The 12118-nt window shown below is 44.5% G+C and overlaps 1 protein-coding gene across 1 annotated transcript in view; it reads left to right on the plus strand.

Annotated features, from left to right (window-relative positions):
- LOC118426270 (piwi-like protein 1) overlaps positions 1 to 12118 on the plus strand; it is a gene marked incomplete in the record, with an annotated part of 27317 nt that overhangs the window by 14031 nt on the left and 1168 nt on the right. Inside the window, 10 exon segments of the mRNA XM_035835555.1 lie at positions 2903 to 3020; positions 3503 to 3617; positions 4781 to 4968; positions 5767 to 5842; positions 7145 to 7345; positions 8356 to 8530; positions 9863 to 10016; positions 10468 to 10593; positions 11062 to 11209; positions 11683 to 12118. Of these exon segments, the coding sequence (XP_035691448.1) occupies positions 2903 to 3020; positions 3503 to 3617; positions 4781 to 4968; positions 5767 to 5842; positions 7145 to 7345; positions 8356 to 8530; positions 9863 to 10016; positions 10468 to 10593; positions 11062 to 11209; positions 11683 to 11799 (1418 nt within the window).

The following is a 12118-nucleotide window of genomic DNA, read 5'->3' on the forward strand; positions in this document are numbered from 1 at the left end:
AGAATCGACATTAAACCAGCTTGACTGCTCCCCATTCACTCTTACGGCGCTCACAGTATGATAGAAAAAGGCTTGCAGGACTCTGATGTACTTCATAGGCAGCCCGTAAAAGGAGAAAGCTTTCCAGATGAATTGCCTTTTGATGCTGTCAAAAGCAGCCTTAAAGTCAATGAAGTTTATATACAAGGGGATATTGAACTCAATACTCTTATGGATGATTGTCTGTAGGGAGTAAATCTGATCGATGCAAGATCTGTTCTTCCTGAAGCCACATTGATTTTCCCTTAGTAACTTTCCAACCCCAAGTTGATGCGTTCCAGGATGATGATCTGAAAGAGTTTGATGCTGTGGATCGGAGTGTTATTCCCCTGTTGTTGCCACAGTATGTAGTATCCCCCTTCTTGGGTAGCACAATGATGATGCCTTTGGACCAGTCCTCGGGAATGGCTTCACCAAACCAATCCTTGGCAAAGAGAACTTCCAAAGCTTTGATTAGTCCTGACGCACCATACTTCAACTGTTCATTGGCTATCCCATCTACTCCAGGAGATTTGTGGTTCTTCAATTTCTTAAGAGCGTTCTGAATCTCAATGGTTGTTGGAGGGCCATCATCTTCTCCCAGGTACGCAAAGCTGGGAACACCTGGTATCCTGTCCAACTCAGTTAGGTCAGAGTCTTCCTGCTGCGGGTTGAGTAGCTCAGAGAAATGTTCAGCCCACCTTTCCCGCTGAGCATCAGGATCGGAAATCAGTTTTCCGGACTTGTCCCTAACTGCTGAAGACTTCTTGCTTCTCTTGTTTGACAGGATCCGAATCTTCTGCCAGACTTCTCTCTGGTTTCCCTGCTTTGCTGCACTTTCTAGGTCTGATGCTACCCTGAGAGCCCAGTTATTGTCGTCAACTTTACAACTCTTCTAACCATCTTGTTTAGCGTGGAGTACTCCGACTCGTTAGTATCAGATGTGGGGTCACGCCTCTTGACCTCAGCACGCTTTCTGATCAAGTCCTTGGTTTCCTGTGAAAGATGCTGTTGTCGTCTCTTTCTGGGACGATCTCCAAGCACTTCTAGAGACACAGAGTGCACAGTTTCTTTGAACTTTTCCCATGTGTCCTCCAGAGGTTCATCTTCCACATACAGACATTCAAAACGGTTAGTGAGCTCTATGTTGTACTCTTCAGCCTTTGTTCCATCTCGAAGATGTTCTATGGCTGGAAATGTGTGATCTACTGCGTCTAGTTTCTTTGCTGCCTTTAGCCTAATCCGCAGATAGCCCCTTACCAGGTAGTGGTCTGATCCGATGTCAGCACCCCTGCAGACTTTGACATCCAGTAGAGAATGGCTCCACTTGGTGCTTATACATATATGATCAATTTGATTGACAGTCCTGCCATCTGGGGATCTCCAAGTCCCCTTGTGGATGTCTTTATGTTCAAAAAGAGTCCCCCCGATTGTCAACTGGCTTAAGGCGCAGAAGTCCAGTAATCGGATCCCGTTGTCACTGGATTCGCTGTGCAAAGAGTGACGTCCTATCACGCCCCTCCTGGTTGTGTAGTCAGATGTCACTCTACTGTTGAAGTCCCCCAAAAGTAACTTGATGTCATGTCCGGGCAGATCAGCAAAGGTATCTGCTAATTGGGTATAGAAACTGTCTTTATCTCCTTCATCAGCCCCATCCGTAGGCGCGTACGCCACGATGACAGAAATGTTGATCTGTTGACTATGCAGTCTGGCACATAAGATCCTTTCAGACACAGGGGAGTATGAGATGAGTGAATTCTTAACACGTTTAGACAGAGTAAGACCAACTCCTTGCCGTCTGGTCCCATCAGTACGTCCAGAGAAGACCAGTAGCGATCCGTTCTCAAGTTTCTCGATACCACTGCTTGGCATGTGTGTCTCAGTAACACCTAGGAGGTCTAGTCTATAGTCGTCTATCACTGATGCCAGCTGATACAGCTTGGAGGAGTTGCTAACTAGTGTCCGCACATTCCATGTGGCTATACACAGAGGTTTCTTCACATGGTTGCTAGGGTGTAGTTTGTTGTAATTAACATCAACATGACTAGCCTTAGGACGAATACAACACTTACATGTAGGGTGATGCGCCCGTTTCCTTCCCTTCAACATGGTGGGGTCCTTTCGGCTTTGCCCACCACGCGTCATCCTGGTCCCAGTCGACCCAGAATTCCGCGGGACGCTTCGAGACGATTTCTTCCTTGATGTTCCGGTAGCCATGAGTGTTCTACAGAGCGGGTAGCTGACCCACTGCTGTGGCCTTTTAATCGACTTGTCTGGTCTAGATCCGTAGTGTTCTGTTATGATGTAACAGCGGCACCTCGGGAAGGATGTGGCTCTTCACCACGCACTACGATCTTGAGCTAGGAGAGGTTGTGTATTGCACTTCACTAGCCCCTGGAGCAGATCTTGAGCTCCTCGCCGCCGATGTTATGATCAGGTCTGGGAAAACCCTGTAAGTAGTACAAGCAGGGCTCAAAATACCACCTGCATATGCAGGTTAGTGCAGGTAAGATTGTAGCTGTACAGGTATTTCTGATGTCTACCTGCGCCTAACCCACATGCTTGTTCCTGTACTGGGTTTTATACATACATGATACATGTACCTGGTAAATGTCCTAAAAGTATGATGTAGGTGTATGTGGATTGTTATTATCTGCATGGATTGTTACCACCTATTAAGTATAAAAGAAAAAATAGCATTGGTTCCTGAACAATTTTGATATGATCCATATTTCCTATATTCAAAGTGGTGCAGGTAGAATTTGTCTGGAGCAGGTAATTTGCAATGTTACCTGCACAATTGCAGCCAGGTATGCAGAAAACAGTATTTCGAGCCCTGTCTCGGAAATGTAAATGCTGACCATGATGTCTTGTTTGTGTCCAGGCCTGACCGATGAGGTGCGTGCAGACTTCCACGTGATGAAGGACATCGCCATCCACACCCGCATCACTCCTGACAAGCGCAACGACACCCTGCAGACCTTTATCAACACTCTCAACAAGTAAGGGACTATTGTTTGGGGAGGGGGGGTTGTGATTTAATGTAGCCAGAGTAGGCTGAAGGGCCATAGTACATCTTTGCTGTTCTTGACAAGTACTGGTATTGCTCTAAGAAAGGCACTTTTGCCCAACTTTCCTGGCTCCACCCAGGTGTAAAAATGGGTACCTGATCTATGACTTCAGTTGGGACAAAGGCTGTGGGACGAAATGGGTGCACTGCAATACTGTGCTCAAGACACATCAAATGACAAGCCACTGACTTTAGCCTATGGGATTACCTTTACCTACTGTCTGTCCTTTGAATGTTTCACTGTTAAAGTAAGTTACCAACTTATTTTGCAGGTGGTGCACACATGTCAAGGGAAAATAGGCACAAGTTCAGAAAGTTGGTGTACTTTCCTTGTGGAATTCGATGCAGTCTAGTTAGATCCCTGTTTTAGGCAGCATGTAGAGTTTTGAAACATTTTCTCCTTTTCCTTCTTAGGAACGAGAAGGTACAGAAGGACATGAAGGGTTGGGGCCTGTCCTACGACAAGACTCTGCTGCAGCTGCAGGGGCGAGTCATGCCGCCGGAGAAGATCTGGCAGCGCAGCGGATCCGTAAGTACTCTGTTTTTGTTTGTCGTTACGAAACAGAAGAAATAACATAACGTGACATGTGTAGGATGAGGGAAGAAGCGTAAGACTATGCCTTGCTGTTATACCAGTTTATAGTTACGCACAGTCTTCATTATTGCAGCTTATCAGTCCTTGACGGGGGATGACGGTGGAGTTGCTTTGCCATTAAGCGCACTGCCTACCTATTTGTCTCCCTGTTGTGTGATAAGATGTTTAACTTCTCCATTTACAACTACAAGCCTCAGGACGCTGACTGGGGCCGTGAGATGCGTGGACAGCAGTTGATCTCCTGTGTCCCCATGCAGAGCTGGCTCCTCATCTTCCCTGCTCAAAATACACAAAAACTAGACAAAAAAAACTAACAAAACTGTATTTTTCTGTCATTTCAGTACAACTACAAGCCACAGGATGCAGACTGGGGCCGTGAGATGCGAGGGTAGCAGCTGATCTTTTGTGTTCCCTTGCAAAACTTCATCACCCCTACTCAAAATACACAAAAACTAGACAATAACTAACAAAACTATATTTTTTTGCCATTTTCAGTACAACTACAAGCCGCAGGATGCAGACTGGAGCCGTGAGATGCGTGGACAACAGTTGATCTCCTGTGTCCCCATGCAGAGCTGGCTCTTCATCTTCCCAGCTCGAAATATGCAAAAACTAACAAAACTGTGTTTTTGCCATTTCCAGTACAACTACAAGCCTCAGGATGCTGACTGGGGCCGTGAGATGCGTGGGCAGCAGTTGATCTCCTGTGTCCCCATGCAGAGCTGGCTCTTCATCTTCCCAGCTCGAAATATGCAAAAACTAACAAAACTGTGTTTTTGCCATTTCCAGTACAACTACAAGCCTCAGGATGCTGACTGGGGCCGTGAGATGCGTGGCCAGCAGTTGATCTCCTGTGTCTCCATGCAGAGCTGGCTTTTTATCTTCCCAGCTCAAAACTTAACAAAAACTTGCAATGATTTACCAAATTGTACTTTTCTCTCCATTTCCAGTACAACTACAAGCCCCAGGATGCTGACTGGAGCCGTGAGATGCGTGGACAACAGTTGATCTCCTGTGTCCCCATGCAGAGCTGGCTCTTCATCTTCCCAGCTCGAAATATGCAAAAACTAACAAAACTGTGTTTTTGCCATTTCCAGTACAACTACAAGCCACAGGACGCTGACTGGGGCCGTGAGATGCGTGGGCAGCAGTTGATCTCCTGTGTCCCCATGCAGAGCTGGCTCTTCATCTTCCCAGCCAGAAACTCTCCCCAGGCCCAGGACTTCCTGCAGGCCCTAGTCAGGGTCGGACCCCCCATGGGCATGAACATCAACAAACCCATCATGTAAGGCCCTTCTTTTGTTACTTTCACTCGCTTTACACTAGGTTTTTCTGAGACGTCTTGGCCAAGACCGTCTCAGCCAAGACCTTTAATGCCCATAAGAGAGTTTTGTGTTGTTTTATGTTAGCATTGTTTTGACTTACCTATCTGTGTTTCTGTTAATGACTTTTTGTGTCTGTGTTGCCCGTGTCTGTGTGTGCTTGTCTGTGTCTGTGTGTTTGTTTGCATCTGTCTGTGGCCTTGTATTTTTGTGATTCTCAATGTATAGAATATATTGTTGACCTACTGTACTTTATTGACTTTATACAGTATGGTTTCCTATGTTTTGCTTCTGCCGAAGATTTTAGGTTTCAATGTGCTTTGTGTAAACAGGTTAACTCACTTTGGGCTAATTGAAAAGACTTCTACCAGCTCCATTCGTACTGCAGCTGATTGAATCTATGCATGCTATTGGAGTGTTTTGAATAAGCGAACTTCATAAAACCATGCATGCACTCACCAAAAATATAGATTAATACAGAAATTCACTCGGAAGTATTGATTTCACTATTAACTACCATTACCGTTTACCTCGTGTATATTTTTGTTCAGATTTTTTTTTTTTATTCAACCTTTATTTAGCCTTGATACATCATTCGGCCTGAGCCGTTTTTCAAGATTTCAAGGGTGGAGGAGGTCAGAGGTCTAAATACAATGCAATACACAAAAGATACAATTCAACATTCCATAGATACTTTCGTATTCAACATAATATCAGTTATATTTGTTGTTGTAAAGGTTGTTGTTGTTGTTGTTGTAAAGGTGCGAGATCCCAGACGACCGTACTGACAACTACCTGCGCACGATGAGGGAACAGATGAACGACAAGACTCAGATGGTGGGTAGGGATGCGTACCTAAACCCGCGTTTAGGTACAGGTCCGGATTCGAATCCAGAGGTTTAGGTACAGGTCCGGACCTAAATGCATGGCATTGAATATTATATCATAATATTATATTATAATATGTTATAACGGCAAAACAATGTATTAAAAAGGGTAGAAGCATGTTTGAACCAATCAAAATGTGTTTATTATGGTAGACACATGATGCAACAAAAATTTGACCCTTGTTGTTTTCCCTCACTGGGGCTCAGAGACATTGCTATGGTGATTTCACAGTAATTTTATCTGTCAAAGTGGCCATCTTCTGACCTGTTATCCTGCCTGGCTTGCACTAATTAGAAACAGGTCCGGTACACCAGGGTTCCGGTATTTTTGTATCTGTACCTAATTGATTGTACCGGTACTGTATCGGTACAGTACCGGTACGCATTCCTAATAGTGGGTCCAGTTTCTTCTATAGACACATATGGATGTTACATTGTTAGCTATGAAGGTGTTTGTAATAGGGGATCTGCTGCGGTTGGGGATTGTCGTTCATGTCTGAAAGCTGATCTCCAGCTGTCTCTGTCAAGGGGGGTGGCTTTTTGCAAATTCAGGTTGTGAATACAGGGCTCGAAATACTGGGTGCATGTGCACCCAGGTGCACCCAAAATTGGATCTGTGCACCCAATTATTTTCTGTGGGTGCACAGGGTGCACCCAAATATTTTCTTAGGTTTATGTATGTAAAGATATCAAAGTATACTAGTATACATCATATTCTTGACATCTAAGTGTTAGCAAGATAATAGAAATGTCTGTCATGGTACTTGTTTAAGAATTTGATAGCTTGTAAGTAAGTTTTGTTATTAGGTTATAACTTAAAGTTAAGCGGTTCACCCAAAATTTGTTTGGTGCACCCAATTTTTAAAGCTGGGTGAACTAGTGCACCTAATCCCAAAAATGAATTTCGAGCCCTGGAATATCTTTCTGTCCATCTCTGAATTTGACAGATTATTTATTCAGACTTCAGGTATCTTATGCAATGAACCAATGCTTCCAAAATGATCTCAAGTACTAGATATTGCTTGATTACAATGCCCATAACATTGTTTTGCACCTTTTTTTCAGAGCTACATTTTCATCTTTGTTCTAGAAGAAATGTGCTTTTAGGTTGGCTATATGTTAAAACTGTTTTTTCCCTTTTTCCTCAAGCTCCATTTCCACTTTTTGGTTGGAATGATGTACTTTTAGGCCAGCCAAAACTGAATCAAGACAACTGGTCCATTTCATATCTTAATTTTTTTTTTTTTGGTAGGTGGTGTGCCTGCTGTCCTCTCAGCGAAAGGATCGCTACGATGCGATCAAGAAGTTCTGCTGCGTTGACCACCCTGTGCCGAGCCAGGTCATCGTGAGCCGTACACTGAACAAAAAGCAGATGTTGATGTCCGTGGCCACCAAGATCGCCATGCAGCTGAACTGCAAGCTTGGAGGGGAGCTCTGGGCTGTGGAGATCCCGGTATGTTCTGTCTGGAGATGTATACAGGGTTGGACAGGCCTGGGTACCATCTGGAAAGTAGTTCGCACTGGCGTTCATTACTTCAGCGTTCTAGCCAGGATTTTATTTTAGCGTAGTGGGAATGGCATGGTAGCGAAGTGACCAATCAGGAGATTGGTGTGGAAGGGGGGTCTTGGCCATGATGATGATGACCCCTCCACGGTGAGATTTTGATAATGTTGAGTTAAAAGTTGGTATTCTGTTAACATCACAGTCAGTTTTGAATGGCATATCATCATTTTTCATTGTTCAGATATTGATTAGACATTGTTGAACAAGTAAATGATAGCAAAGCACCACTACACTAGTTAAAAATGAGCGTAGTGGGCCTTATTTTAGCGTAGTGGCCCACTACGCTAAAATGCACTAGCTAGAACCCTGAATTATATAATGTAAATGCATTTAAGTTCGCGGGGATTTAATTTCGCGGTAGCGGGAAAATGGACTTTTCGCAGTGGTTTTAATCTCGCGGTAGCACCATGCACTGTAGTCTCTTACTGTTATGAAAAAATGTTCGCGGTGGTTTTAAATTCGCGGTGCAGCGGCCGCCGCGAAAAACCGCGAACATTAATCCACCGCGAACATTTCTGCATTTACAGTACTATATACAGTTGCTTCTCTGCTGTTCCATCTGGGAACCCAACTATCTTAACGTCTGGAATCGTCCAAATTTTGGACGCAGGCACTGGATTTTCCAAAAAATCTGACAATAGCTGATGACTAAATGACATAACAAATACCCAAACAGCATAAGCACATCTGATAGCAACAGTGCTCTAACTTTTTTCATCTTTACACATAGTTTACTTTGATGAAAGGACCAAAAATGTCGGCTACAATGACTAAGTCTTACAGAAACTTGATACTGTGGTACCTACCCTTGCACTTGGCCGGACTATCGGGCTAATGTACTTTTGTCCAACCCTGCTAATGAAGAATAAATTTATTTCCTCTTATTGCCACCTTCACAGCTGAAGAGCATGATGGTTGTGGGGATCGACTGTTACCACGATTCGGCCACCAAAGGACAGTCCATCGGAGGTGTCATCGCTTCCATGAACAGCTCTCTGACCCGCTGGTACTCGCGATGCACCTTCCAGCACTCCGGTCAGGAGCTTATCGATGGGCTGAAGGTCTGCCTGCAGGGTGAGTTGTACTGAAGGTCTTGGGTTCAAAGCCCGGTCTGTAGGTAACTATCTAATGAACAGCTCTATGACCCTCTGGTACTCACGATGCACCTTCCAGCACTCCGGTCAGGAGCTGATCGATGGGCTGAAGGTCTGCCTGCAGGGTGAGTTGTACAGGAGTTACGGGTTCGAAGTAATATTCTTCAGTATGAGGTAATAAGGTGAGGTTCGGTTCATAGTTCAGCACTTTAGTCTGGACGCTCCTCATTGACGGACTGAAGGTCTGCCTGCATGGTGAGTTGTACCGAGGGTCTTGGGTTCAAAGCCCAGATATCTTCAGCTATCTGCGAAGGGTCGGAGTGGTACAAGAGGTCTTGGGTTCAAAGCCCAGTCTGTAGGTAACTATCTAATAAACAGCTCCCAGACACAGCTGGTACTCTGGATGCACCTTCCAGCACTCTGGTCAGGAACTAATCGATGGGCTGAAGGTCTGCTTGCAGGGTGAGTGGAACAGGAGTTACGGGTTCGAAGCCCAAGTATTATTCTTCAGTATGAAGTTATAATATGAGGTTAGGTTCATAGTCCAGCAATCCGACCAGGAACTCATTGACTCCACCAGGAACTCATCGATGGGCTGAAGGTCTGTTGTTCCAAGGGTCTTGGGTTCAAAGCCCAGATATCTTCAGCTATCTAGTGGTTGGAGTGGTACAAGGGGTCTTGTGTTCAAAGTCTGGTTTGTAGAAAACTATGAACAGCTCCCTGACCTGCTGGTATTCCCGATGCACTTTCCAGCACTCTGGTCAGGAACTCATCAATGGGCTGAAGGTCTGCCTGCAGGGTGAGTTGTACCAAGGGTCTTTGGTTCGAAGCCTGGTTTGTAGGTATCCAAATACATGTATGTAATGAATAACTCACTGAAATACTGGTACTCTGATGTGGGACTGGTAAAAAAAAAACGAACTTTAAAAAATATTTTTGGACCAACTAGGAAATAACTTATGAGCGGACATTCACACATTTGAGGGCTTACCTGTCAAATAAAATAAGAATAAGAATGACAAACAAGGGAGCATGGAGTCATTTCTGTATTTCTGAACCATGCCTGTACCACAAGGTCCTGTAATATTTTCTGGTATACACCCTTATCCCTACATCCCTACAAATGAAACATAATCCTTTCTCACAGCTGCCCTGAAGAAGTACTACTAGCTGAACTCTAACAAACAAACCTCCCGGATCGCGTCATCTTCAGAGCCCCTCCAGCAGATTATCTCTTGAGGGTTTCAATCCTTGCATATCCATGATAACCACTTCCCTGTAACTGAAATACGTTTCTTGAACGTTTTCACAGCTGCCCTGAAGAAGTACTACGAGCTGAACTCTAACCTCCCGGATCGTGTCATCTTCTTCCGTGACGGTGTGGGCGATGGACAGCTGGGCGCCGTCGTGGAACACGAGATTCCGCAGGTGCTCGACACCTTCAAGAACCTTGGTGCCGACTACAAGTGAGTGGGAGACAAGTTTTTACAACGGTATTGTGACTTGGACAGAACGAAAAATATTCACAATCGGAACTATTTCATTGTGGAACCATCACATAAGTTACATCGTATTCTAACAAGAATTTGTGAAATTCCCTAGATGAAACAAATGTTTATATGGGCATGAAAGACGAGGAAGACATAGGACTTAAAAGGTTTGAAACCATCCTACATGTATTGACCAAGGCTGTGTCCAACTATTTAAATTCTCTGTTCAGGACCCCACATTGTTGATTTTTGTTTGCTAGATCAGTCATTTTAAGCTGATGAAAATTCATTTTCATCTCATGAAGTTAACATTTTCGTACCGATGTCATGAAATTTTTGTCCAGGAAAGGAGTGACGAGTCCTGGAGATAGTCCTAATGTTTGTTTTTACTAACAGTCACTTTTCCACTCTCTTTCTCTCTCTCTAGGCCGAAGGTTGCCTGGATCGTGGTGAAGAAGCGAATCAACACCCGTTTCTTCGCACAGGCTGGACGCGGGCTCCAGAACCCCTCGCCTGGAACCGTGGTGGACACTGAAGTCACCCGTCCAGAGTGGTAAGGTCTTAGGGAATGGAATTATATAAAACAGACCTTGCTGCCAGCACTTTGCAGATAATATTTCTACATTGGAGGCTAATGACCAAGACAACTTACAATATTGGAAGAAAGAGAGGGGAAATATTTCAAGCCTCGCATGAACTTTCTTGCATGCCAGTACTGCAAAAAGCACCCTTTCCCAGTTGATGTAAGTGGTAAGTAGTCTTCACCTGGTTGGTTTCTAAGGCGCCAGGGTTTCCATTACTTCAAATTTCAAATAAGAAGATTCCAAACGAGCTCGACGGAGCTCTACCGCTGACGTTATGACTCAAAAGTCTCATTAATTTAGCGTTCCAAAAAGAAATGAAACGTTCCTTTCAACATACTACAATGGGAACTATTTTGAAGCTCATCCAGTACAATTTTACCAATGCAACTAAGCGAAAGACCAGCTTTGTTGAAAGCACTTGTTTATGTTTTTTTCAGGTACGACTTCTTCCTGGTGTCCCAGTCGGTGCGCCAGGGTACAGTGACGCCCTGCCACTACAACGTGGTGTGGGACACCTCCGGACTCAAGCCTGACCACATGCAGAGGCTTACCTACAAGCTCTGCCACCTCTACTACAACTGGCCGGTAAGACAACCATACCTCACCAGTTTATTTTCTTAGTTGTTGGATACTTTGAGATAGGAATTATGCAACAGGTGGAGATAGAAACAGAGCTTTTGAAGGAAAATTTTGATATGACTTTCTGAGTAAATCAAAGGTACAGACTTTTCCATCTGGTGCTGTTTTGATGTTGAAAATTCTGTTCCTTTTTCTCAGCAATTGAAGTGTTGCTTATCAACATGCCATTCTGACTGTTTTAGGGCTTATACTTTTGGTTTCATCAAAACAATTTTTTGCATCGCCCCAGGGAAGTGAAATTTCGCCTCAAGTATGTGTGTGGGTCGGAGGAAAGTGGGTGTGTTCCTTTCCAAAAGATGCAGTACCATGCACTGTGCTGCTATTGTTGTCAGTGGGATTGGAGGAGTTGCAAAGCATTGTGGATGAAGTCTGCCGTCATTGACGACCTTGTTCTGACATTGTTTATTTCCGCATTTCAGGGCACCATCCGAGTCCCCGCTCCATGCCAGTACGCTCACAAGCTGGCCTTCCTGGTGGGACAGAGCATCCACAAGGACCCGTCCCTCAACCTGGCCGACCGCCTCTACTTCCTGTAGGTCACATGTCACGACCCAAGGGTCAGAGGTCATGACCCAGAACGTGGGTCAGAGTTCAGGCTGAGAGCCAACCAACCAGGTGGCAGACAGTGTCACCAAGGCAGCTGATGTTCCTGTTCACGTAGAGAGTTGTGTAGAGTTAGCATGGTCCGTTGACCATTAGTAAGTAATCATGGTAAAACCAGTGCCAAAGAGATGTTTTAGGTTTACTAGAGAGGAAGCAGAAGCTAAAAGTAAGATGTTACTAACCAGGGAAGATTCTCCAAAGATGGTTAAAGCTACTGTAGTTTATAGATTATACTTGAGAGAATATATCTGA

This window comes from Branchiostoma floridae, chromosome 11 (genome assembly GCF_000003815.2).
Source record: "Branchiostoma floridae strain S238N-H82 chromosome 11, Bfl_VNyyK, whole genome shotgun sequence".
Classification (NCBI taxonomy): Eukaryota; Metazoa; Chordata; class Leptocardii; order Amphioxiformes; family Branchiostomatidae; genus Branchiostoma; species Branchiostoma floridae.